Genomic DNA, 26562 nt, shown 5'->3' on the forward strand with positions numbered 1-26562 from the left:
CACTTTGACATACGACAGAGCTCCTGGGACCTCCAGCGGATGTAGACCCCTCGACGGTTGCACTCCTCGGCGTAGGCGGCGATGGCCGTGCAGAGACACTCGCAGTCGCCACCTGCATCGCAGCTGAAACACACAAATATAAAACAATAAAACCGTATCTAATGTGATAAGCAGAGTATCCTAACCACATTCGTAGTGATTTTTATTTATGGTTAAGAGCAATGTTTTGTTGCTTTGCTGTTGTTGTCGACATAAACATGGAGCAATGCACATTTCTGCAGATTCAAGGGCATTAATGCATATTCCCAGCTGGTGGCAATAAAGGACCAAGGTTAAACATTTTACTAGGACATAACGTGGCAATACCATGTGTAGATTAGTGGCATCACTCACCCACAAGCGTCGAAGACACACCAGTCATAGTACTGCTGGAAGGGCACCTCGGGGTGGCACAGTGAGAAGAGGTCCTGAGTCAGAACTGCACACCTTTTCCTGGCCCACGTCACTCTGTGGGCATTCAGCTAAAAAGAAAAAAACATGTGAGAACTGTGCATGTGAGTTTGTTTTCAGAAACAGGGACCTGAAACGTTCCTTAGGTGAGTGAGTTTGTGTGGACTCACGGCACACGGGTCCCGGAGGTCCTGGTTTGCCACGTCGGGGCAGGAGGGGCTGACCTTCCAGGAGTTTCCGAAGAGCTCGGGTGTAGACTCCACGATTCCCTGCCGCGTCGTGAAGTCGTTCTCCGCGTCCCCGTCAAAGTTGCCGCACAGGCCCCCGACCCGACCCCGCAGGTGGGCCGCCAAACGCACATAAACACGCATACCTTGGAAAAAAAAACATGTGGACTGAGAACTGTTGATTTGTTCATTCACCTGTATCTACCATTGTGCACATTATAGAATACATAAAACTACCAATATTTTTATGAATTCTATAATGTTCACAGTGGTAGAGGCCCGTGACAACTGGTCTACGGATATATTAAAAGTCTGCAGCCTACGGAGAGCATGAAGAGAGTGAAAATATAAATAAATGCGAATGAATATATAAGGAGTTGATGCATGTGTCCTACCTCCATCCCACAGCAAAGTGACCCCGAGTCGGGAGGAGAGGGAGACAAACAGGCCAACTCTTTCCAAAGTCAGGCCGCTGCCGCTGTAGGACTTTGGCAGTGTAACTGGCATCCCGTTCACTGTCACAGCTTTGCCTGAATGTCAGAGACAACACAGATTACATCTTTACAGGAAGAGAGAAACCCTAACACTGCAAGTTTTTCCTTGGAAATGGTACATGAAGTTTTGAAGCAACGACCTCCTCAAGAGCAGACAGACACTGAAAACTATTTTTAAATTGCTCAAAAATAACCTCTCTAATGTATCGCCTCCACACCATCACTCCTTCCTACCTCTCAGCAGGTGTATGACGGTGTTCGCCAAGCTGAGGGTGACCGACTTTGTGCACGTGACCCCGGTGCTCCCACACGGCACGTTCTCCGCCGTGACGCTGAACAAACCGCCGCTCTCCCTCGCTAGCACGTACTGGCAGTCGCCCAGGAAGGAGTAGCAGCGTCCGTCGAACGTCACGTAGTGCGGGTCACCGGTTGCCACGCACACGCCAGCACAGACGGACTGGCCACAGTGCCAGCGTCGCTCCTTGCACACGCTGCAGGAGAGAATGAAGCAGAGCTGAGATAATTAAACGTTAGGGGAATGCAATAGGGGGAACTGCATACATTACCACGTGTTGCAGTCCTTAGTGATGGTGTCGTTGCTGTAATAAAGTCGACCATTGTGGTGGCACGGGCACTCGTCTGGCAGCACACAGCGATCATCCTGAAGTAAAGATTAGAAAACATAAAGTACAGAGGTAAAAACTCATATGGGGTTATGATTAGGAACCAGAACAAATGGGGCCACTCAAATATTTAGATTTAGTTTGTGATATCTTTCTCTGAAACTGCCATTCATACAATGCACAGTGCTGTCGTTCCTCTTGGCAATCCATATCCAAATTCCACCAATTGGGCATAACATTATGACCACCTTCCTAATATTGTATATTTCACCCACTAGTAAGACGGTTCCCTGAGGACAGACGCAGCCAGACAGTGGCTCTCTGCAGCTCGACTGTGTGATGCCGGACTCCTGCTGTTGGCCGGGAGGGTCCAGGCTGGAGCAAGTGAGGAGGCAGGAGCGCGGAGAGTAGACCAGAGACCCGGGACACTGGTTCACCTCCTCACAGCGCTCCTGAGAGCAGTTAAACAGCCCCCGTTCACACACACTGCGAGAGGAAGAGAAGAGTGAGCCACTTCAGGATTCGTATGACATTTATTGTGTCAGGCGGACGTGAGAGGCTTTTAAAACTTATTTAAACCGTGCCATTAAACAGAATGATTCGGCAAACACAGACGTGCACAGAAATATCAGAAATAACACAAATGCAATGTATTTAAGTGGAGCCAAGAAGCCCAGTGACCTCTAGAAACACTAAATCTAAATCCTTGCTCAAGATGGCTTCACACGTTTATGGAATTTAAACTCTATTCAGCGACCGAGATGGTGCAACAAGAAAATGTGCTGAGGTCTGACGTTAATCATTTCTCTGGAATCATCAGCCAAGGTTGCTATGTGTGATCTCTTATACCTGTGTAATAATTAGCTATGTTTCCACATCGCAAATACTCAGGTCAACATACAGATACCGGAGGCAGGAAGAAAAATCTTCGCGCGCACATGCAATCAAACCTGAGCGAGACACATTAATCAGTGGCGTTCTAGCACTGCTAGGACCTTATTGAGCTATTAATAATGGATGTGGACCAGTAGAGTAATCATCACTGTGATTATGTAGTGAAGAAATACAATGAAATCAACCTATCCTGTATGAGGGAGCAGGAACATAGAGTGATTTCATCAGAGCTCTTGCACCACCAGGGATGACAGCCTGCAGACTCTACACCTAGTGGCATAAATTCCTCTCCTGTGCAAACGTAGTAGTGCACACTGACTCACTCCGTCACGGTGACCCCTGACCTTCTTCACAGCGTCGCTGAAGCCGAACAGGGACACATTTGTCGGTGCTTTGCAGATTGAGCCGCTTCATTAGCTATGTGTATCAGTGTGCAGGATCAAGACCCGCTCAAAGTGAAATGCATTCATATCACAGGACCGCAATCAGCACTATGTACCTATATTATATTACAGCTGCCTCTACGCTGTGTCCTGGTGGCAGTAAGGAAAGAAATAAATCTTTATCATAACTGGCACATGATAAAAGCCGCATGCAGATAGTCGTAAAAGAGCGAGGTTTTATTATGTGCAGTTAAAGTTTCTTCTACACAACTGGGTTAGAAAGAGACTGCCGTGAAGCAACCTCTGTAATTTACTCTTCCGTCTGGCAGGTTCAGTTGGTCCGTCGGGCTTAACTGCAAGAATGCAGCATCTGTACGATAGTAAGGATATTTAACAGATGTGAAATTCTGCAGTCTGTGTTTACATGTCTTGCTGTATTTTGTCGGTTGTCATAATAACGTCCCGGAATAATCGCTTGAAAGGAATTTTCTGTCATATTGGAATCGGAAATAATTGGAAAATATTAGCTCCTCACAGCCATGCAAGCACGTGATCTGCTCCTTTTTCTGGTGGAATGAATATATTCTATCTGCTAGAAAGTGTTTGAACCAAGCCAGAGTCAATCTGAGACGCGTTGTCGTGGATTCTTCTTGCGCCGTCTTCTCCAGTCGATGGTCCACAGCCACTTCCAGGACAAAATGCAATGACTGAAGATTCACTGAAGAAATCCTCTTCATGTGAATGAAATGTGCAAAACAATGCAGCTCTCTGTTTTACATTTTTAGCCCAGGAATACTAAACGTGCACTCACACCCTGAAATGCTTCTCTACTACGTACCAGGTGTTACAGTTGTTTTGAACCACAGCCCCAGGCGGATACGTCTTGTCTCCTCGCACACAGGGACACAAGGTGATGGGAACGCACTGGCCCTGGTGGTCCTGCATGAGCCCTGGAGGACACTGGCATCCCGGAACGCACATTCTGCGGCCTATTCCGCCGTCCCCACTGTCATCGCAGCTCCAGCCGTGTCGCAGGTCGGAGCAGGAGCCCCCACAGGCGTGACCACACTCCTGGTACACCTGACCCCCTGAGCACTGGACGGCTGGAGAGAAAGGAAAGCCACGTCTCAGTGCTGTCACAAGATACTGGTGTCTGGTCAGTCTGAAGCTGTCCCTTTGGACCTAATCAAGTCCTACATACAGAATCTTAGACTAACTTGAACTTTGTAGCCTTGAATTCACTAATAAAATAAAAAGTACTGTGCATAAAACTCTTAAACTCTTGAAAGCCGCTGAACTAATGGGTCCACCACTTACGGCAGAAGGTGAGGTTGCGCCAGTGGACCGCAACACCCTCCTGAGCGCAGTGTCGGGCGTAGGCCGTGAGGACGGTGCAGTGACAGGACCTCTGCAGAGCACACCCGCAAACCTCTGACAGACAGAGACGGAAATAAGGCTCTCTCTCCACCACGTCGTGGCACGCCTACAGAATCGGCAGGGGAGGTGTTAACGTGATAACCACAAAAAAAGATGAGCCTGAAACACGAGAGGAACGGTTCCATGCACGCTGACCTGAAAGACAGAGCTGTGTAGGATGGCGCACACTGTCTCTGCGTGGTGTCTCCTCTGGGTGTAGGCGGAGCAGGGTTCAGGTGGAGCTCCTCCGGGCAAAGAACAGCGCTCTGTCGTGAATTTTGCGGCAAAGGATGACACGCTGTTCTCCACGTCTCCCTCCGGTGTGGTAAAGTCATCGTGCTGGTTCCAGGTCAGTGTCCCGCAGAGGCCTCGCACCTTGAATGTAACATATACAGTCATCACCAAAACAAAGGAACGAGTCCATGCAAAATTTCATGTAGTTCAGCACAGTGAGGAATGAACCGACTTGTGCATTAGGAGAAAAAAACAACCTATTTACAAATGCAAGTTTCAGCTGTTCACCTACACCTGAAGGACAAAGGACACATGGTAGACAGATGGTATGAAAGAGGAGTGAAAAAAGGCATCTATGTCAAACTGGAAATACTTCTCTGAACAGGGGAGGTGGATTATGAGACTGGAGACTAGAGTCTCCGGCTGATAATGGGCCATTAGAGAAGTATTCACCACTTCCGGCGCTGGTCGAAGCCGGCAGCTGCTTGCAACACTTCTTGGGGACAGATTCCTCCAATCACAGGTCACTGACAGAGCCAAGTCATGCAATTTGCAGGTGGGCAACACTCACAGATGTTCCTATTTAAACCCCAAATAAAACCTCTTTTAGAACTGAAGAAGCTACTCAGAAGAGGGATGAAAAATCTTCAAAGAGCTCTAGGAGCGCAGTTGCCCTCATGACCTGGATGGACTTGCTAGATCATAGAGTTTGGAAATCTTGCAGTTATAGGTGAAATGAAAAGATCAGGTGCAGTGTGGAGGTCACCTTGTTTGCAAAGCCCGGCTGCAGGGTGACAAGGACCAGGGGTCCATTTAGGTGCCAGAGTATCTGGGCTCCAAACGCCTGAACGTGGAGAAATAAAGAGGAGGCCCTGCGCACCACCAGGTCCCCAGTCACAACAGGCAACACCTCCCTCTGGCCATTCAGCGTCACTGTACCTGGAAGTAACCATAGCAACTTTATAACCAATCAGATAGAAATATGTCCCATGAAGTATGTTTGACTAACTCACCTGTGTCTGTTATAGTGACTGTGGTGCGTAGTGCTGTGACTGACAGTTCTCTGAGACAACCCAGTCCTCCTCCACCTTCCACTCCTCCTGCTGTACACTCCCCACAGCGCACACTCACCACCAGCTTCCGGTCAACAAAGTCCTGAACACACACAGCACAAAGAAGATGTGGTTCACACACAAATGCACCTTGTAATAAATGTGCATTACATTTTGTAGGTCTCACCTCCACGGCAATGAAGGAACAATCTCCTCCCTGCAGGGAATATCTCTTCTTGTCGAAAGTGGTCACCTGTAGAGCCCCCGTCAGGGTGCACTGGGAGGCACACTTCTCCGCAGTACACTGCCACTGGCCTCCTCTGCACACACTGAGAGGGTCAAGAGTGAGGAAGTAACATGAGTAAAAACGGAATCAGGTGAAAGAAAGACGCACATATTTCCCAATTTACCAGGTGTTGCATCTCTGCTGTATCCTGCCCCCTGACTGATAGGTGCGTCTGCGATGGAAACATGGACAATCGTCTCTTCTCAGGCAGAGTCCCTGGTGAAGGTAGAGACCCGGAGGACACTCGCAACCACCGACGCACTCCTCCCTGCACTGGCCCATGGCTGCGGCGGGCTGGGGCTGGGGAGAAGTGCAGCTGGGGGGACAGGAGGACACGCAGTCGGAGAACACTTGACCTCTGGGACAGACACGACCTGGAAAGACAGAGGAAATAATGAAAACAGCAGAGTCAGTGGCAAATCCTGATAGTTTCGTATGCTTATGCATGAGTACTATATTTAACTGGCATGTCTCTTCTACAAGACTATGCTTGCAGACGGTTAATATTTTCTTATAAGTTGTTGCACCGTCAGATTTCCTTCCTGTTTATTTGTTTGAAACCGAAGAAACCGCTGCATCTCTTTACCACATAGCGCGGCTGTCCTCCATGTTACGATGACGTGTTGCTGGGCACACTCTCTGGCGTAGCTGGCCAGCGTGTCACATACTGCCGCCTCCTTCTCTTTGGGTGGCAGGCTACAGTACAGGTAAAGACAAGTGTCTATGTAGGCCGCTGGGTCCAGCTGAAAGACACACAGAGATGAAACGAATCAACTGTGAGTCAGTTAATAATCAACCTTTGTCATTTACCCTTTTAAAAAACAAATTGTGCCAGACTTAATTCTTCCCTGCAACATTATCTTCTTTCATAAAATCCTGCTCATAGGGTCTTTCATCTACTAAATCTCTGGCTTACCAAGAAACAGGGTGTGAACTGAAGGCAATTTATGGAACCATGCAGATTAAATATATGCATTACATGTGTAGCAAGTAACGGTAGCTTGGCTCTGCCTGACACTTATCTGTTACTTAGTGCTTTCCAGGAAGCCGTAGTCAGTTGTCAGTATTTAAGGCAGATTCATATCTCTGACAGTTGGTGAACCCTGATCAATTATTCACTTTTAAAAGGCTTGGCTTTAAAGGAAATTAGATTAAAACATCACTAATGTCCACAAGGATGTGTGTGAGGAGCGTCTGACCCTAGGGTGGCAGTGTGTGAAGGGGTTTTCCAGCAGTCGGTGACAAACTGATTCCGCCTGCCTCCGTTGAGCCGGGTCTCCTGCGACGTCGCAGCTGTGACCGAGCTCGGCTGCATCGCTGCAGGCCTGAGGGAAGCACGGGACACAGAGAGAGGCCATTTAGTGTCTCCAACAACCAGATGGTTTGTTGCTTTTGTGTTTGGATCCCAGTAGAGGCGTCACAGTGACAGCTTCCAATGTGAAATCCAAGAGCACAAGTGCCTCATAAAGAAAAATAGAAATGTTGCAATAGACAGGAGATGTATTCAGTGCAGTACTTCATTTTTCTGGTCAGGAACTTTCCATGAGTTGCCAAAGCTGGCGGCGAACTGGGACACAACTCCAGCCATTGTAGTGAAATCATCTGTGGCAGCCAAAGACACGAAGATGTTATGAACGCAATGCAAAGGAGTTTAACTTCAAGTTACGACAAGAAAACAGCTGCAGGGTGTGCGTTGAGTGTTTTGCATTTTACTCACCGTCAGCGTTGTTGTTGTAGACTCCACAGAGCCCTCTGGTGGCTGCCAGGTGCTCGGCGGTCACCGTCAGGTACACCGTGTTAGCCAGGTCAAACTTCACCCTCACCCCGAGTCCACTCTCCACAAACACAAAGTCCCCCAGCCAGTGCACGCTTACTCCTGCAAGAAATAAGAAGTACAAATGCAGCAGCAAGTACATCACACACTAAATATTGTTCGGATTAGCGAGGTATGTTTTGCATAGCCACCGTACAATAAAAGTGTTGTTTATGTTCGTTATCTTGAATGTAGAAGATCTCGGCAAATTTGTAGGCGTTGCATGTATGCACACACAAGATCTTCTGACTTTACTAACGTAGAGAACATTCAAATGATGCAAAAAGATGAAGAAATATTAATATAAACTGTCTATAGCACTGAAGCATTTTCATTTAAGTACATTTTCATGAGTACAGTTAAATATGTCATGAGTTTAGGGAGGATTTCTTTGGTAATAGTATCAGAGACAAAAAAAAACTCAGAAACAGATGGAGAGAGAGCTGGGGATAGTTTACCATTCTGGAAAATTGGCACTCCGTTTGGAACAGGGTTGCTGTTCAGGGTTAAATTCCTGTGATGAACTGAAACCAGATCAAGTCCCAGCATCATCCTCAGGGCCTGAAAGCAGACAGGTTTTTTTTTCACAGTGGTAAACACAAGAAACGCCACAGGGCAAACCAACTTTCTTTGGCACGCAGTTGAGATCCATGGAGTTACTGACAAAGCCAACGGTGGGAAATAATACCTTACTGCAGTCTCCTCTTCCATCACAGACTGTGCTGATATAAACAGCCCAGGTGCCATCAGTGGATGAGGCCAGCAGGTAGGTGCAGCTCCCCTGGAAGTGGAAGTGCTTCCTGTCAAAAGTGCGGTAGTGAGCTCCGCCCCAGGACATGCAGGTGGCCGAACCCTGAGGGACCCTGGCACTGCCCAGCAGGCCGCTACGCACCAGAGGAGAAGACTGGGAGTCTGGAGGGAAGAAGAGAAATCAATTAAGGGGAAATTCAGTGCAATGCTTGGCTAGCTCCTCTGTGCGTCTTTGTATATTCTCCAACCTGGAAGGAGTGTGAAGGTGCAAGACAAGCAGCTCTGGTCAGAGGCATTCTTCCAACTCAGTCCCCACAAGCTGCTGCAGCACTGCTCCATGGGCATGAGCGAGGAGTTATGAACTCCGGGGAATTCCTCACAACTCCACGTAGAGTAGCACTGACCACGCGCACCTACACCTGGGAGGCATAGGGCAGAGATAAAAGGGTCAGCGTTTGGAAAGGAATATCCTTGTGTAGTCACAGTCGAGAAATAGCTGGAAAAGAGAATAGACTCTTTTTGAGTTAGTAAAGGTGAGTCTTTTTAGTGGGCGGGGCTTAGCTGGAGGCAAAACAATCCGCTGGACATACATTAGCTAACTCTGTTATGTTAGACAGTACTGGAAGAAAACACAAGTTATTTTATCTGAATATGTAAGGCCACTCACTCTCCTGAACCACGAGTGTTAAAAAATAATAATAATTAATATTCATCTGAATGAAAAGCAGAAACCAAACGTGGACACTAAAGAGAAATTGCAGGACATATAAATCTTTAAATGCCTATAACTATGCCGTGAATGGTCATGAACAAAACTTAACTTCGGCCTAGCTAGCGGCAAGGCTGGAAAACAAACCTGCGTCATACTTGGGTTATTGCGAACCGAACCAACGGCTGACCGCTCTACTTGAATCATCAGCGCCCCGTCAGCCAATCAGAAAACAGTATTTCTCGTTGCCAGGTGAAATAGCAGCGCCGTAACCACGCCTTCCACAAATGCGCGCGAATGATGCGATCGCGTGCGCACGTCAAAGAAGAGCTGGACGTTGGAAGCATCGGGTAATCACTAAATCACTTAATTATTTTACAGTTGCTGCTTATTAAAGTCAAGGAACTATGCAGGATATTTGCTTTATGCATTTTTTTTTTACCTAAATTAAACCGCTTTGGACGGTTATGGTTAGATGGTGCTATTTAAGAAAGCTTAAATTAAGTGAGTTTCTGTTTTTAACTGCCATGAAAGGTTGAACCTTCTAGAAACACACGAGCTAATGACTGCAGCCAATGACCAGTGGTGTTCAAGGGGACACTTTTGGCCAAATGTCCTTTTCTAGTTGTCTTTTTTTGTCCTGAAAGTCGTAAATAAAACTATTTCTTTGGTTTAAATGACTTTGTCCTTTACTAGATTAATATGCTAACACATTATCTTCAAACACACTTCCCCATAATAGTTATAAAGGCTAATGGTGTAAAGCAAAATGTTGTTAGCTGTGTTATGTTTAGCAAAATTTGAAATAAATGAAAATTGCTATCGAGGTATCAGCGCGGCATATTATTTTCTAACGCTTGCTTAGAAGCTAAATGCTAGCTAAATGCTATTTTGCTATTTTAAATGCTCGGGTCCATTCCTTTAGTTTTATAGCGTTTAACCGCAGTTTTTTTGCGATATTTTTTGACTCGGAGTGGCAGCTAATATGTGGTAAAAAAAAATTGCAGCTATTAACAGTACTCCTCCGATTCTGGTACCCTAAATCACAGCAAAATTACACATTGATAGCAGTAGCCTGCCTCATATTCTGCTCTGTGGCTTTTTGCCTCCAGCTAACCGCCCTGACGTAGTTGTGACGTACGCCGTAAAAGGTTCTACATGATGTTAACAAATAAAAAAAATGGTATTATTATTTTGCTGTGCATCTGATGTCATTGTATTGAGTTTGTATATTTTAATATGTAAATTTTTTTCTTGCATTTCCTGCTTTTATTTTGTAAGCTTTTTCCTTGATGTCCACACGGAATGGACTCATTGGTTTCCGGTCCTCACCCTCAGAGCAGCGTGGTCCACCCCAGCCCTCACAGCAGGCCCTCACCGTCTTGTTGAACATCTGAGTCTCCATCTCTGGGGGTCTGAGATGAACCAACATCAGGAAACAAGTCAGTATATTCACGAACACTATGTTCTCTTTCCTGCAACTGTCATCCTGGCCACTGTAGACTAAAGGTGCTTTCCTTCACATCACATTCACATGAGACTTGAAATTCACCCGTCCCGGTGAGATTTACAAGCGTCGCCACAAGTGAGAACATGTCGTGCAGAACAGGTTCCGTTGAAAGACAAGCAAAATTAATTAATTGATCTTCAATGTGATACTGGTTCAGAGAGTCAAGGTTCAAAGAGTTTATCATCACATGCACAGTAGAGAAGCATGTTTCCCTCTACAATGAAATTCTTCTTTTGCCGTCCTCCCAAATGTAAAATCTTAGAAACAGAACATAAAAGCTACGTATAACACAAAATATAAAATAACTAGTGCAAATAACTTATAAGGCAATTCTTTTTCGAAACAAGAGGAGCAACGTGATCTCACCATAGTTGGCACAGCCCTTTACTGTCTACCGGGAAGCTCGCTGATTTTACCCCAATATACTCTCAGAAAAGTAGCTTATGCACTCATATGCAAGTTAATTAGAATTAATAATTTGGTAATTTGTCTAGTTTTTAAAAGACTGTTCCTCTTGCACGGCATCACTCGTTAATGTATTTTGCAAGGCATGCACAGAGGTTGCTACCCGATGACTAACCAAAAGTGTTGAGTAACACAATTCCTTACACCTCCCAGCTATGCGCCGATAATTAAAAAAAAATACCCCTGTAAGAAATGAAACATCCTGAGTCATGAAACCGCCCAAGAGAAACACAATTTAAAGGACTGACAATCACTGAAACTTTTCACTTACTTATACAAGAAACAGGATGCCTTGGGCCCCTGTTGTCTGTAGTACAGCGCGATGCCGTCGTCTCCCCCGTGCTTGGTGCGCATCCTGTCCACATCCAGCCTCCAGCCCTGGATGTTAAACTGGTACACCTCGGAACAGCTCACTTCGAGCTGCAGACGTGGGGACAGGACTCGCTCCACTCTCTCTTCCACCGTGTGTTCACACCAGTGTCTGGAACACGATGCATAAATTTGATATTGTGAGTGTCCTAACTTTCCACTCTCTTTCGTATAAATATCTTCATAATAAATATATATATATATATATAGATATAAATAGATGTAATTATACAGATATTTATATAAATAACGCTTTTATCTTTGCTGTTTCTGTGACTTTGGATCTTTTACTCCAAGTCTGGAAATCTCTGTTTTCTGTAATTTATCAGCACAACACTGGCAGTTTGAATATGTATACTGACTATACAAACAGTTTTTCACACCTTTGTCACTGCTTAAAAATATTACAAACATTTTGCTTGCAACTGATATAGAAGTTCCTTGCTGAAGAAACAGATCAGATCAATTAAACCGGGTAGACTTTAAAAGAAAATATATTTACTTCAACAAGTAATGAAAGTGAGCAAAATAACTAATCAATGGAGAGGCATTCTTATATATATATATAAATATATTTCAGCATGAATTAATATTAGTGTACCCTGGCTTTAACCAACCAGGGTTATGAATTACTCTTTACTGTGCACTCTGCTTTAATACTCACCCCATTCCCATCACTCTCTGCAGACTAAATAAAGCCAGAATTAAAGTCTGCATAATTGTCTCCTTTTATTTAAAACTCCTGCAAAAAAAAAATAGAAAAATGCTTCTTAAATTTTAAATTAAACATCATCCTACTTATAAATTGTAAATCGCCAATGCTGCATCGAACATAATAAAAAATTAAAAAATTAAAAAATAAGACAACTTCAATGGAAGCCGTAGCAATTTAATAAAATTCAGGCAGTTGCAATGACATAATGTTAAGATTAATTTTAATATATTCTCATCATGTGTTATCAAATCAATCCGTATTTAATTCTCACTACAAGATAATTATATCTTCAGTTAACAAAAGCTGCACTTACCTCTGAAGTGCTTTTGGGAAATCTTTCTGCCAAAAATAGTCCTCTTAGTTTTGGGATTTACTTTCCCTTCTTTCTGTCTTTACTGATTTGCTTTTGTGTTCTTTCCAGCAGTATGTGATACTGTTCTCAGAGTAGTGACACTTTTGCTTTTTGAGGCGGCGAAGCCCCAGATGTAGGGTTTTAAACGCGGGGAGTGAATCCTGGGAGTTACAGTAGCATTTGAGCCTGCTGCCATTGGATGTGTGTGGTAAGGTCACAGCTGGGGCGGAGGCCATTGGCCACCGGACCTGTGACGGAAACATCCTCACGGTTCGCCCAGTCAAACGTTACAGGACACTGTAGGTGACGGCGGGGGTGGTGGAGCCTCAGACCCAGAATAAAGAGGTGTTTGTCAGAGCCTAATCCTGTAAAGAGAGGCGTTTCGGGAAGGATGATGGGGGCATTTATTCAATGAAGCGTGTCAACAGAGATGGGGACTAGAGGCTTTGAGTCTCACCAATACCTCAAGCCTGACCTCCTGACCCCGAAGCACGGAGGCTCAAACACAGCTGTCACCACAGTACCGCTTGGCTTAGCCTGGACTCGGAGGAAAGGAAGGGGAAGATACTGTAGTCACCAAGGCTTTGCTTTAATGGCATAAGCAAAGCCGTGTGTCATAATTGACTTTGTTACTTGTTATCCACGAACCCCCGGCTAACTGTCCTTAGCAACCTTGGCAACATTGTGCAGCTCGATAGAGATAACAATGAGCTGAGTCACTGTGTTGGTTCTTCACTGTCATTTATGGGAAGAAGGGTGAGTAGAGATAGAGACAGAGAGGAGAAACAAGATGTAGAGTTTACAGTCTGAACCTACATTTATGCACAGCGGTATGAAGCCACATCAGCCACAACATTAAGACCACTGACAGGAGAAGTGAATATCATCGACCATCTTGTGATTGGTGTGGATGTTACTTAGACATGTAGCACCCACCTAGACCAGACCAGGCACCCCCACCCCATAGCAATGACACTCCTTGATGGCAGCAGCCATCCCCAGCAGGATGCAGCCTGACACAGGCACAGACACGGAAACGCTTTTGGAACAACTCAAAAAAACACGAAGAACAGCACAAGGTGTTGACCTGGCCTCCAAATTCACAAGATCCCAAACTGATCAAGCATCTGTGGGATGCTGGGTTCGAATCCATTGCCCGACTGGGTCCTTTCATGCTCGTTAGGTTCATTGGTGATTCTAAATTGGCTGTAGGTGTGAGTGTGAATGGTTGTCTGTCTCTCTGTGTTAGCCCTGTGATAGACTGGAGACCTGTCCAGGGTGTACAATGCCTCTCGCCAGATGACAGAAGATGATTTTCCAAGATCACAATCCTTAAAGACCGAATGAGAATATTTTGTTAAGTTGCATAAAAGAGAGAAATTAAGTTTACTGATACAGCAAGTTTCTAAGGACAACAATGGTTATCTTGGCTTTATCGTTTTCACTTGTGACCAGAAGGAAAATCAAAGTTCATCTCTGCCCCAATAAATGCATTGCAACTTGTAAAACATAAATCAAAACCAACGTCTTTGCGCAATGTTCTAAAGAAGAAACTACAAGCTGTTCATTGGGGTTTTTCATGTACAATATTCCCTGAGAAGCTCCTCACAAGAGGCAAGGGCTTGAAGCTGTTTTCTGTGCATCCATTGTAAATTAATTTACATTTACACAGATAAGTTTCTGCCAACAAATTTGAAGGAAACTCGGTATGCATTCCTCTGCAGGTCAGTCATTTAGAGTCACGCGCAGGTTCTTAACGACTCCCAGTATAACATTTTATTCGGTATGTGTTTGGGATCATTGCCGCGTTGGGCCTCATCGCTTCCTTTCTTTTCCACGGTACTGCTCAACTGCATTTGGCAACGTTTGTGTGCATCTTTACAAGTCCCTAGAAAGATTAGCAGACATCTGCAGCTGATTCTTAACACAAGGCCTCACAAAGACCAGGAGGGAGGATTGCACCATTCCAGTTCTCAGATATTTACACTGGGATCTGGTTTGACATGTCATTTCAAATCACTGGTTTAGGGGCCAAAACACGACTCAGCTTAGAGTCCCCAGTCAAAAGTAAATGTTGGAGAGGATCCATTTTGATTTTATGAACCATGTTTCCAGAACTGCTCTGTTTCTCAGTAATTTTGAGTGAAGGACTAAAACATTTCTTTTTATCTCTTTATTTTGTCTTTTGTAAAACCATTTTTATTTTTTCACGTGTAATCCGTTTTAACTCACATTGCAATGCCTTAAACCTGGAAGTTGCAGTGCAGTTGCAGTGCAAATAAATTTGACCTGGCCTTGTGGGGCGTTAATTATCTAAAAGGCGTGTTGGTTGCTTCATCACATATACAACCCACTCTTGGCCAATCAGCTATCGTCACTGCAAAGTAGGCGGTTAAATATAATCAGCAGTGCATCGATTCCTGTTATCATAAGGACCTCTCTACAGCTGAAATCAGGAGGACTGCGTGGACCAACTCTGTTTTGAAGCAGGAGGACGACTGCAGGATGACAGGTACAGTAGTTTGTTCTGTTTATTTGCTGAAAATACACAGCTGCAAATGTCATATATCATTCATATCATACATAAATGCTACTAAGGAAGTATTTTATAATTAATCTCTGAAGAATGTGACTAGCGGCACCGATGGGAGTTTTGAAATGAACGCGTTTTATCATGATGTTTTGCTGCACGAACAGAGCAGAGTTGACAGAGACAGGAACACGACGGTGTATGTGCTGTAGCTGGGGTTGGCACTGTGTGTGTGTGTGTGTGTGTGTGTGTGTGTGTCACTGATATAATTAAGCTAAAAAGATAAAGGGATCAGGGGAGAACTGTCTATTCAGCTGTGAAAAGAAGAAAAAAAACATGCCTGAGCCAGCTGTTTACTGGGCACTTTTTGATTCGTCTTCTTTTTCATGCTTTTTTATCCTACTTTAAGTATAATGTCTAGTTTCTATAAACATAAACATAAATACTAATAGATCCTTAACATGACAATTTCTCCTTTGTTCACTAATTTCATCCTTGATAGTCTTCTCTCACTCTATTACAGCCATGAAGCTTCTCTGTCTGCTCCTGCTGGCATGCTTGGCTATCTGTAGTGCTTCCAGATCCAGAGACTGGGCTCATCATGGTGCCCCCATGTTTGCTGACCTCTCTGTACGGGAGATGAAGGCCATCCGGGCCTACCTGCACAGTATTCCAGAAATGGAACTCACTAAAGCCCGTAGCAAGACCCTCAAGAAGAATAGTATCCTGCTGATGGAGCTTCATCTGCCGAAGAAGCATGAGGCCTTGAGAGCTCTCGACCGCGGGCATGCCAGGCCCCCACGCCAAGCTCGTGTGATCATCCAGTTTGGCAACCAGACCAACCCCAACATAACAGAGTACATTGTGAGTCCTCTGCCATCCCCAAAGACTCATCAAGTGAAGACATTCAAGGGGGAGAGGCCTATAGAGTTCGACTCGAGGCCTATTACCCTTGCAGAGTATGACCACGTTGGTGACATCCTGGAGAAGATCACAACTAAAGCTCACAAGCTCCTGTATGAGACAACGGGAGGGTTTTCTTTCACCAATTGCTCTAACCGCTGCCTGACCTTCTCAGACATAGCCCCCCGTGGGCTGGGTCCAGGCGAGAGGAGAACGTGGATCATGTTGCAGAAGTTTGTGGAGGGTTATTTCATCCACCCGGTTGGATTTGAGGTACTGATCAACCACAAGGACCTGGATCCAGAAAACTGGACCGTTGAGAAGGTCTGGTACAGCGGCATGTATTTTGACAGTGTTGAGGAGCTGGTAGAAAAGTATGAATCAGGAGAGGTGGAAAAAGTAAAACTGCCAGATCATGATGATGATGACCTGTTCTCCACCTACATCCCCCGGGGTCACACCAACACTCCCACTGACATCCACGGGCCGAAGCTAGTGGAGCCCCAGGGCCCTCGCTATCACATTGACCGCAACTTTGTTGAATACGCTGGGTGGTCTTTTGCCTACCGGGTCCGCTCATCAGCTGGGCTTCAAGTCTTTGACCTTCGTTTTAACGGAGAAAGGATTGCATATGAGATCAGCCTCCAGGAAGCTATTGCTTTCTATGCAGGTGACACCCCTGCTGCCATGCAAACAAAGTACATCGATGCAGGCTGGGCTATGGGCACCTCGACCTTTGAGCTGGCACCTGGAATCGACTGCCCCGAAATTGCCACCTTTGTTGACCTTTACCACTTCTATGACACTGACAAACCAGTGCGCCACAAAAACGCTCTCTGTGTTTTTGAGATGACCACTGCTATGCCGCTGAGAAGGCATTTCAATTCTAACTTTCAAGGGGGATACAACTTCTACGCGGGCCTGGAAAACACCGTGCTGGTGTTGCGGACAACCTCGACGGTTTACAACTATGATTACATCTGGGACTTCCTGTTCTACCAGAACGGGGTGGTAGAGGTGAAGGTGAGCGCTACCGGATACATTCACGCCACTTTCTTTACGCCTAATGGTCTCCACTATGGCACGAAGGTGTACAACTATGTGCTGGGTAACCTGCACACACACCTGATCCATTACAAAGTGGACCTGGATATTGCTGGTGAGTATTAAAGTAAAGTTAGGCCCATTTTAAAGGACTTAATAAACAGAGACAGTTTGTACTTAAAAAAAAAAAAATGAACAACTCAGCTCAAAGGTGTAGAAAAGATGAGTTCCCATCCTTTAATAGTCTGATCATTAAAGGATTTAGAGGTTTGTCTGAGGTTCTAAGAAAGTCACAGACCCAGAGAATTGTGAATTCAGAGTTTGTTGCAAAAAACAAACAGTTTAAACCCCACACATAGTTTTAGTATATATATTGGCTTGAATTGGGACCAGAGAAACTAATTTCGTTCCACCTCATGTACCAACATGTGTTGAAATGAAAATAAATAATCCTTGAATCCTTACGTACGTTGACATAATCAGTGATATTATCGCTGGGACGTTGGAACATGCTGACCCCTTTCCACAATCTTAACACAATGAAAACAATCCTCAGGAGGCCGTGGTTTCAGGACAACATGTTCACACATTATCTAAGTTCATTTAGTAATTTTGCATCCATGAATCTACCATATTTATAGTCCAGTCTACCAACAGTAGATGGTTTTCGGCACACCCCCAGCTTTTAGAAGCACAGAGGTCTGATCAGTCTTCAGGATTTAGGATTTAGGATTTCTTTCGCCATACTAGTGAACGCTGTATTTAGAATATGTTCGGTGCTTTACCTTGCAGTCACACTGCCTTTTCCTATGGGGAAGTAGTTTTACCCCTTAGAAAACAGGAGCTGCTGGTCTAGTGTTGCTGGTCAGTTTGTTTGTTTGAGGTATTGCATGACTTTGGTGTGTGAACACATTAGCTCAGATCCAATTTAACATGTTAAAGTAACCACTTACTACAGATAGGTTCCTCAAACAGCACTACTTCAAAGAAATAGAACAGTCCATTTAATATTTGCTTTCTTTATTATATTTCCCCAACTTTTGTTTGATAAAATGTATTAAATGCATCCACTGGTTGCTTAAAAAATGTAATTAAACTATAGTCCGGCGATCATGCAACTGACGGTGCATGCTAAAATGCAATATTTTTCAAGAAATATACAGGTTCATTACAAAAGATGAATACACAGTAAAAATTATACAGTGCAGCTAAGCTTTGGAGCAGACTTTTGCTGATGCCAGACCAGTTTTTGGACTTTAGCCCATCATAAAGGAAACCGTCTTGGCCTTTCACATTTGTGCTTTCACAAAGCTGACTGCAATCAAGGCAATGGTTCAAGTAAATAACTAACATAAGCTTGTAAAAGATGTCTGTCTGTCACTGCTGCTAAATTATTCTAAGTCTGCTGAGAGAATTAACTACAGAGATTTATGATACAAAAGAAAAACGTTGCAATAGACTGCTTATCTCCTGACCTATCTGACTTGTCTGATCTTTTTTTTTTTTTTGCCTTCATTATGGCACAGGTCGCGAAAACAGCTTTGAGACGCTGGATCTGAAATATGTCAACTTCACAAATCCATGGAGCCCGAAGGATTTTGTTGTCCAGTCCAAGCTCCACAGGACAGAACACAAGACCGAGCGATCCGCCGCCTTCCGCTTCGGCAAAAAATTTCCTCGCTATGTGCACTTTTTCAACCCCAATGAGAAGAATAAATGGGGGAGCCAGAAGGGCTATCGTATTCAGTTTAACTCGCATGCCCACAGTGTCCTTCCAAGAGGCTGGAAAGAAGAGAATGGCATCAGTTGGTCAAGGTAACGAACCAAATGTTCAGAATGCCTAGTTCATAATCTTATACATGTGTTTCCTCAATTCAGTCATAGTTGATATCTTTGCATTAGGATCATAGAGAGATATGTATGTTTGGTGCATTTGGGCAAAGTCCATATGCATTATGTTTAATGATTGACCCAATGGATGACTTTAAGAGGTAATCTTTGGATTGGGAGCTTCATTAGAAATGAGGTCAGACCCGAGTCATGGTTTGGAGTTCAGCAATATGCCGTCCAAGATTAAAGTCTGTGAAAGCATGTTGTGACTGGAAAAACAACAAAAGCTTGACTTCTGTGAGGGTGAGGAAGTTGTAAATTGTGTGGATTGTCACCAACAGAGATGACAGCAACACAAACATTTCTCCAGGGTGTGCTTCCAAAATAGAAAACTTAAGGCTACTTGGATACCAGGATCCAACTTCTATGAACTTCTGTTTTTGTACTAAAAGCATTGTCCAATGAGTTCCCAAGCAAAACTGTGGAAAAAAAGAAAATGTGAATCACCAAAGACAAATAATGGTTGGTGGTAGTTCATGCTCTTCAGTGTTCAAGAAGAAAGGCTACCACAATTACTACCAGAGCCCCGAGTGTTAATAGTAGAGCCAGGAGATCACAGTTGCATGTTGCCCTAGTATACCTGGGCTCAAACTATGTTGAGGTCATGGGAATTGCACATCACTCCCACAACAAGACTCTAGGGCACACACATCTAGTGGTGGTAAAACAATCAAAACCTTTCTCTTTCCTGATATCCTGAAGTATTAAACTGTAAACAACATAAAGCTGCTAAATTTGGACTAACTTTAACAGTCACTTAAGTGAACTATTAACAAAAAGGCAGTAGCCAGTCTTGACAACAAAAAGTTAAATATTACCACTAAATGAGGTTGTAAGATTCAAAGGCCAAGTAAGCGAGCTTGTCACTTTTGACCTGACTCATTGACAATTCTTTGTTTATCAGTTGTCAGAATGATAAATACAAAACTGCCTTTCATTTAGTGGGTGAACCGTCTCTCCTCAGGTATCCTCTGGCAGTGACTCGTCATAAAGATAGTGAAGCCACCAGCAGCAGCATTTACGCCCAGAACAACCCCTGGGAACCTGTTGTGTCCTTTGAGGACTACATCCGCAACAACGAAGACATCGTCAACCAGGTGGAGTGTTGAATACTGACTTAGATAATGTTCATTTCCTCCTCATGCCTGTCACAGGATGAACATCAGGGCATAATAGCTTGTCCATGATGTTGAAAACAACCCATTTCATGCTATTTAATGACATTAACATCCATTAACATCTTCAATGAGTCTCAGTAAGTTGACCAGCGCAGTCTCTTATCTCGGTAGCAAACTAATTATCCTTCTTGTTTGCATTGTAGCAGGTTTTTTTTTAGATTTGGTGATGATCAAAGCCATATGACATTCAAAGATCCCTGTTTCTACTGATGCAATGAGTCATAATTCGCTAATGGACAGCATCTTTTGTGGTAGTTCTTTTTAAGAGGTTCCTAAAATAATCTATTCATCAGTTCTGGTTGTTATCTTGGTAACTAATGAATGCTGATATTTTCCTGTGTTTGCACTTTTAGTTGAAAACAAAAAAAAAAGCACCTTATCTGTTCTAGAGTAAAAATTCTGAAGTAATGTTTGCTCTTCTGTGTGCAGGACCTGGTAGCCTGGGTGACGGTGGGCTTCCTGCATGTGCCTCATTCAGAAGACATCCCCAACACCGCAACACCCGGCAACGCAGTTGGCTTCTTCCTCCGTCCCTTCAACTTCTTCGATGAAGACCCTTCTCTGGCATCCAGAAGCACTGTCATAGTCCGGCCAGGCCAGGACGGCAAGCCCAAAATCCAGAGATGGACGCCAGAGGTCGTAGGTCACTGTGTGACAGACAAGCCGTTCTTTTATAACGGGAGTTATCTGGGAGTCTAGAAGTGTTTCACTACTTTTTGTTTGTTTTTTGCTGTATTACAATAAAATGTACAATGACGATATTAGATTTAACCACAAAAACTACATATAGACAGAATGATTCAAAACTAAGTTACTTTTTTTTCTTTTTCATATCTCAGTAAGTTCATGTGATAAAATAAAATAGAGGAACATTTTAAAAAGGGAAAAGTTGACACTGAGGACATCGTAAACACCCCGTTTATGATCTCTAGTTTTATACATCCCATTATTTTTCTACACAAAGCACCTACATCCTAAAACTAATATATTTTCATGCATGTCTGACTTATTTCCTGTATTTTTCCTGCTGTGCAAAATCAAGAAAAAAAAGGAACTTGACATTAACGTTTTTGCAGCAAACCAGCTCAAGCCAGATGGGGCAAGATGAGCCCTTGACAGAGCTTTTAATCCCATGTCGGGTCTCCATGGATGAGGTTTAGCTGCAGTGAGCATCCAGGATGCAGGATGCTCTGTATCCGCCTTGCTTGGTTTAAACTGCTGCCCCTCGGCGACACCGCTTGCCCCCATGGCGGGAATGTTTTTTTGCTGCGGAGACAGCAGGTCTTAAAATGCAAACAGCCCGATTCCAGATCCTTCCCAGCAAACACTTTAGGACACCGCATGGCTGTGCCGTTGCCCCTGGAAACCAATCTTTACGTACAACGAACAGAGAATCAACAACACATGTAACGGCTTTGTCTTTTATGTGTGCATTCCTAACGTAACATCGTCACTTTACAGTTTTCACCCAAAAGTTTTATGCAAATGTCAAATAAATCAAACTGCTGTGATCATATTGCGCGCATTTTATTTTATTTTATTTAAACCGGTCTGTGTTAAATGACGATTCATAAACACAGATCTATGTTTGCCAGAAAACTACATATAACTGCCAAGGGGAGAGGTGGATTCTGAAGTGGCAGAGTTAGTTTGTGTGAAGGGCAAATAGTGTTTTTTTTTTTGGTTCAAGGGAAAAAAAGAATCCAACCAACAAATGCGGTCAGGATTTTCACAGTCGAACCCTTTTTTATAAGTGTGTGCTGATGTTTTACAGTGCACATGGTAAAAGTGGGATAGTATGAGAGCTATGCACGTGTTAGTGAATGGACGTCGTGGGAGAAGGGGACAAAAAAAAAAAGCTATGTGAACTGGGTAAAAAACATTCCTTCAGCCGTACCCATGGCAATGGTGGTCTTGATGTCACCACTACAGGACACACACACATAGAACAAAGCTTATTTATTCTAAATACATAGTTTCACATATACCTAAACACAGTAGTGTGACATTTTAGTTATATTTATTTTATTCCCATGCTGCAGTTTCCCCTACAGCACGGGAAACTCTTGTGAGTTTTTCTGTAATTTTCTGAAACTGAGAAATCAAACATTCAAATTAATGACAAGGCACTACATGTATATTAAGCCTTGTACATTACAATGCATCTTCTGTAAAGTTTGCGCAAATGTACCACTGTAAAGGGAAAACAACAAAAAGAAACCATACTGAGATTAAATAAAGAGCCTGAGAGCTTAGATGGAGACTTGTTGCCATCTAGTGGTTTCATGAATAGTTGTAAAACAGAAAGTATCTCCAAATGCATGGAAAATTTTAAATGGTAAAACCTGAGATGCAGGCCTGTGCATTTCAAAGACGATGAGCCATTTAAGGCAAATTACATATACAAATAGACTCTGAAAGACGTGAAGCCTTCTTGCTCTTGTGATGGTGTACCCACTGACTCCAAACAGTGGGTAGAGCTCACCAAGGTTCAACTGAATTCTTTTCTGATTGGTGGAATCTAAATAAGAAATCCAAACTATGGCATAATTTAAATCTCACCAAAACATTTCAGCATACAAGATCAAATTTGTACCTACAGACAAATACCCTGTTTGGTCTCCTTTGCTTTCAAACAGTCTGCTGGGAAACTTCTGGACCTGGCATTCATTAGTGTGGATGTTACTTAGACATGTAGCACCCACCTAGACCAGACCAGGCACCCCCACCCCGACCACGCCAGGTACCCCCACCCCATAGCAATGACACTCCTTGATGGCAGCAGCCATCCTCAACAGGATGCAGCCTGACACAGGCACACACAAAAACACTTTAGAAATCTGTGAACAATAGAATAAAATAGAACAGTCATTTCCACAGGTGGCCCTGCGATGGACTGGCGACCTGTCCAGGGTGTACCCCCGCCTATTGCCCGATGACAGCTGGGATAGGCTCCAGCAGACCCCCGCGACCCTTAACAGGGATAAGCGGGTATAGAAGATAAATGAATTAATTAATTTCCACAGGTATCTAGGGTAAAATGTGCAAAGGCCAGCCAAAAGGACAGAATATACAGTATATATAAATAGTACAAGATGTGCAAGAGAATTACTTACAGTTTGTTTTGATGAGGCATATGACAGTAAGTGGCATCTGTTCTCAAGTCACAGTCAGTTGAAGCTAGAGGTAGTGGGTGATGTGGAGCCTGATGGTTTGATGCTCATGGCCTCAGTTCAACGTAAAGGCAATGAGAGGGTTTCTGCTTCCTTCTCAACAACTGCTTCGTCACTGCTTCTACACGGTTCACGTCCATTCCACCAGCTTGCCCCAATATCACAATATCACAACAGCAAAGAAGGTGACAGCTAGAACTATAAAAGCAGCTTAGTTGACAAAGTGTTTAGTTGCACTCCCTGGAACTTATAGACCATCTCCAAACCTACCACCCGATGGTAACAGGGGTAGGGTCTTTTTCTTTTCTCACTGTTGAGCTGACGACGGATGTCAAAGTACTTGCATACTTCTCAAATGTTCTCAGATAAGATCAAAATATATGAGTGCCCCAGACCATAAGCTGTTTAATCTGTTGATCTACTTAAGATTTAAAATGGGAATGTAGAAACAAATGCGTGTGGTTTGCTGACAATAAAATAAAAATCTGGTGCTTGTAAATGTTTTATGAGGAGTCAAATGACACAGTCATCTTAATCAAATTGCCTCTAAAGTTGTCGATGCTTGCCGTTGTCCTTGCTAGTTGTTCTGTCTGGTGCGAAGGAAGACGAGGGTGCTGAAGTTTGACCGAGATCATTTGAGCCAGGGATGGAGCTGCAGCATTTCTAAGGTTGCACGCTTCTCTGGGTCTTCAGTCAGACACAGAGCCAAGAAATTTAGGCACTCTAAAAAGCAAGAGAGCAGAGGTTTAAGTGGTAGCTCCACTTAGTCCTAGTGGTCTTAGCGTCATTGTGTCCCTATTTGCAGTTTGTGTGTCTTACCTTTGGACAGACTGTAGTTGAATTCAGTCCCCACATAAAGATATTGTTCTGTGCTAAATGTACGGTTATGATCCAGCAGGTTGTACAACAGGGCTCCCAGCTGCCATACAGTTGTGGGAATGGCCTTGTATTCATTCATGAGGAACCATTCTGGAGGAGCAAATGACTGGGTACCTAAAAGAAAGCATAGTGGTAGACACAAAGATGGAGGGAGACAAGAAAGTGAGGCGAAGAAGTTTGCTTTAACGATGACCAGTTCAAGCTGATTAAGGAGATTGAGGAAAACCTACCTCTGAAGTAACGATAAGAGTCGTTCCTCACAAAGCAGCCACAACCAAAATCAATCAACCTCGCACGAGGGACATCAGATCCAGATTCGATGAGGATGTTTTCTACCTTGATGTCCCTGTGAAAGACTCCTCTTGAGTGTATTTCAATGGCAGCATCCACAATCTGCCTGAGGATGATCTGTAACAGAAGTAGAGTAAAACAGTTGAGTGAATGGAGCAGAGTGGACATCATGTCAGGTCAAATAAAAGTTTGAACCCTTGTGAAGGTGGTGCTGTAAGTAATAGCCAATAAATAACTCTATGCATAGTCCCGTTCAGTACCTTGGCCTTATCTTCCTTCAGGTAGCCTCCTTGGGCCCTTCGGTAGTCGTAGAGATCAACACAGGGGATCGGTCTTTCCATTATGAAAATGAAGTCGTCCTTCAGATCAAAACAGTCGAGCAGAGCGATTGCAGCAGATCTCCCACAGGGTTGAGCTCCACCAGCTGCTTTTGCCATGAGTTCAACTTCCTTGACGACCTGGTACACTTTTCCATTCTGAACCTAAAGGAAAAATCCATGAAGAAGAAGTGAAAAAACAAGATAACCCATTTCAAAATGTAATTGCAATTCAATTAGTAGAAAATGGTCCTGCAACAGACATCATAACGGTCCCTTCTTTGGACATGAGTGTAATCACATACCACTCTTTCGTAGTTGACCCTTTCCTTAGGAACGTATTTGATAGCAACCTGCAAGACAGAAACACCAGTGATTTATTTGATATGAATGTGTAAGTGTGTGTCAGCGGGTCTGAGCACGGGACATAGAAGGAAAATATGGACGCAAGACATACCGGTGTAGCATCTGCTTTACGGTAGCCTGCATAGACGACCCCGAAACCACCTTCGCCAATCTTGAAAAGCTTGATATAGTTGGCTTTAAATTCATCTGCACACAAACACAGAGGCATGCATGTGTTAGTATTACAATCATTTTGACAGATATGTATTGATTACATCACCATATTAAATACTTAAGCCCTTAGAGGCTTTTCTGCCTTCTTGCTGAGACTTGAGTGATAGGATTGATAAGACTCCCATGGCTATATACAAAATCAGAAGCTAATTCCAGGAATTAGTAGCCTCACTAAGAGACATGTTGCCTTTAGAGATGCTGGCTGGTGGCTCACTGTCTTTATTTTTCCAGCCTTTGTATTAAATCTAAACCAATGAGCTGCTGGCTGTGGATTCATCTTTAGGGTACAAACATGAGGTGGTATCAGCACACGCAGGTTCTGATATTATGACCTCGAAGCAAACCACAGTTTGGGGAATCAGGAAGTGATCAAAGCAGCATGAACTTTGTGGAAAGCAAGCAGAATCTAAAGTGCGGTTGTTAACTACCTGCAAAACTGCCAAAAATCCCAAAGCAAGCAGAAATGGATAGAGACACAGGCTTCTTTCAGACTCAGCTCACCTCGGCTGGTTTTTACTGGGAAGGGCAGGTGACGCATTTCTGATGAAGATGTGCTGCTGATCACATTGAAGTCAACGTCCCGCTTTGGCGCTAGGGTTCTGTATGATGAACTCAGTCTGGCCTTCCCAGCCTCTCTGTTGCTACCCATCGTCTTGTTTGGACTGTCCTCAGCACACCTTGCTCTTTTCTTCGGGGGCTCTTTGTCATGGCTGTTCTTTCTCTTCTTCCTCCTCTCTTTGTTCTCCTCCACCATGTTGTGGCAGGGTTTGCTGGTGTTGGAGTCATCATCTAAGATGAAAGGAAGCGCACCTGTTTTTCGGAAGCAACTAATCAGTAATCAATAAAGTGTTTGCTTACAACAACTTGTCAAAGGCAAATCACAAAAGATGCTTAGAATTCAAATTTATTCAGTTCTTTGTGAAGTACAAGGATATATGTGATTCCTAGAAGTTGTCTTGTCTTGTATCTTGGTCATTTGTGCATGCAAGGGACAATTATCTGGTTAATTCTTACTAAGGACTGACTTAAGACTAAA

The 26562-nt window shown here is 43.8% G+C and overlaps 3 protein-coding genes across 3 annotated transcripts in view; 1 reads left to right on the plus strand and 2 right to left on the minus strand.

The window, feature by feature from the left end:
* Window positions 1–12392, minus strand: part of sspo (SCO-spondin) — a gene marked incomplete at its 5' end in the record, with an annotated part of 67063 nt that extends 54671 nt beyond the window's left edge. Inside the window, 24 exons of the mRNA XM_084566560.1 lie at window positions 14–123; window positions 394–521; window positions 621–823; window positions 1073–1207; window positions 1406–1662; window positions 1738–1832; window positions 2070–2280; window positions 3910–4174; window positions 4389–4554; window positions 4644–4862; window positions 5488–5660; window positions 5735–5876; window positions 5961–6102; window positions 6184–6433; window positions 6646–6802; window positions 7259–7384; window positions 7576–7661; window positions 7777–7935; window positions 8331–8433; window positions 8561–8784; window positions 8871–9041; window positions 10664–10746; window positions 11578–11787; window positions 12340–12392. Coding sequence (XP_084422686.1) covers window positions 14–123; window positions 394–521; window positions 621–823; window positions 1073–1207; window positions 1406–1662; window positions 1738–1832; window positions 2070–2280; window positions 3910–4174; window positions 4389–4554; window positions 4644–4862; window positions 5488–5660; window positions 5735–5876; window positions 5961–6102; window positions 6184–6433; window positions 6646–6802; window positions 7259–7384; window positions 7576–7661; window positions 7777–7935; window positions 8331–8433; window positions 8561–8784; window positions 8871–9041; window positions 10664–10746; window positions 11578–11787; window positions 12340–12392 — 3868 coding nt within the window. The remainder of the gene's footprint in view (window positions 1–13; window positions 124–393; window positions 522–620; window positions 824–1072; window positions 1208–1405; window positions 1663–1737; window positions 1833–2069; window positions 2281–3909; window positions 4175–4388; window positions 4555–4643; window positions 4863–5487; window positions 5661–5734; window positions 5877–5960; window positions 6103–6183; window positions 6434–6645; window positions 6803–7258; window positions 7385–7575; window positions 7662–7776; window positions 7936–8330; window positions 8434–8560; window positions 8785–8870; window positions 9042–10663; window positions 10747–11577; window positions 11788–12339) is intronic.
* Window positions 12393–15086: 2694 nt separating this feature from the next.
* aoc1 (amine oxidase copper containing 1) lies at window positions 15087–21800 on the plus strand. The gene is made up of 5 exons (XM_084566215.1): window positions 15087–15254; window positions 15796–17334; window positions 18746–19034; window positions 20074–20206; window positions 20717–21800. The coding sequence occupies exons 1-5, from the start codon at window positions 15248–15250 to the stop codon at window positions 20984–20986; spliced, it is 2238 nt and encodes a 745-aa protein (XP_084422341.1). The 5' UTR covers window positions 15087–15247; the 3' UTR covers window positions 20987–21800.
* A 2409-nt stretch (window positions 21801–24209) lies between these two features.
* On the minus strand, window positions 24210–25077 carry LOC311503697 (serine/threonine-protein kinase pim-2-like). The gene is made up of 3 exons (XM_084566561.1): window positions 24819–25077; window positions 24582–24747; window positions 24210–24546 (listed from the first exon to the last, which is right to left on the minus strand). Exons 1-3 carry the CDS (start codon window positions 25065–25067, stop codon window positions 24245–24247), a joined length of 717 nt encoding a protein of 238 aa, XP_084422687.1. The 5' UTR covers window positions 25068–25077; the 3' UTR covers window positions 24210–24244.
* Between the last annotated feature and the right edge of the window lie 1485 nt (window positions 25078–26562).

This window comes from Chelon labrosus, assembly GCF_963514085.1.
Source record: "Chelon labrosus genome assembly, chromosome: 18".
Taxonomy (NCBI): domain Eukaryota; kingdom Metazoa; phylum Chordata; class Actinopteri; order Mugiliformes; family Mugilidae; genus Chelon; species Chelon labrosus.

Coding starts and splice junctions, on each gene's coding strand:
- aoc1 (XM_084566215.1), top strand. Junction 17,335..18,745: donor AGTGGACCTGGATATTGCTG/GTGAGTATTAAA, acceptor ATTATGGCACAG/GTCGCGAAAACAGCTTTGAG. Junction 19,035..20,073: donor AATGGCATCAGTTGGTCAAG/GTAACGAACCAA, acceptor GTCTCTCCTCAG/GTATCCTCTGGCAGTGACTC.
- LOC311503697 (XM_084566561.1), bottom strand. CDS start 25,067: ATGGCAAAAGCAGCTGGTGGAGCTCAACCCTGTGGGAGATCTGCTGCA. Junction 24,748..24,818: donor CACCTTCACAAGGGTTCAAA/CTTTTATTTGAC, acceptor CTTCTGTTACAG/ATCATCCTCAGGCAGATTGT. Junction 24,547..24,581: donor TGTGAGGAACGACTCTTATC/GTTACTTCAGAG, acceptor TCAATCTCCTTA/ATCAGCTTGAACTGGTCATC.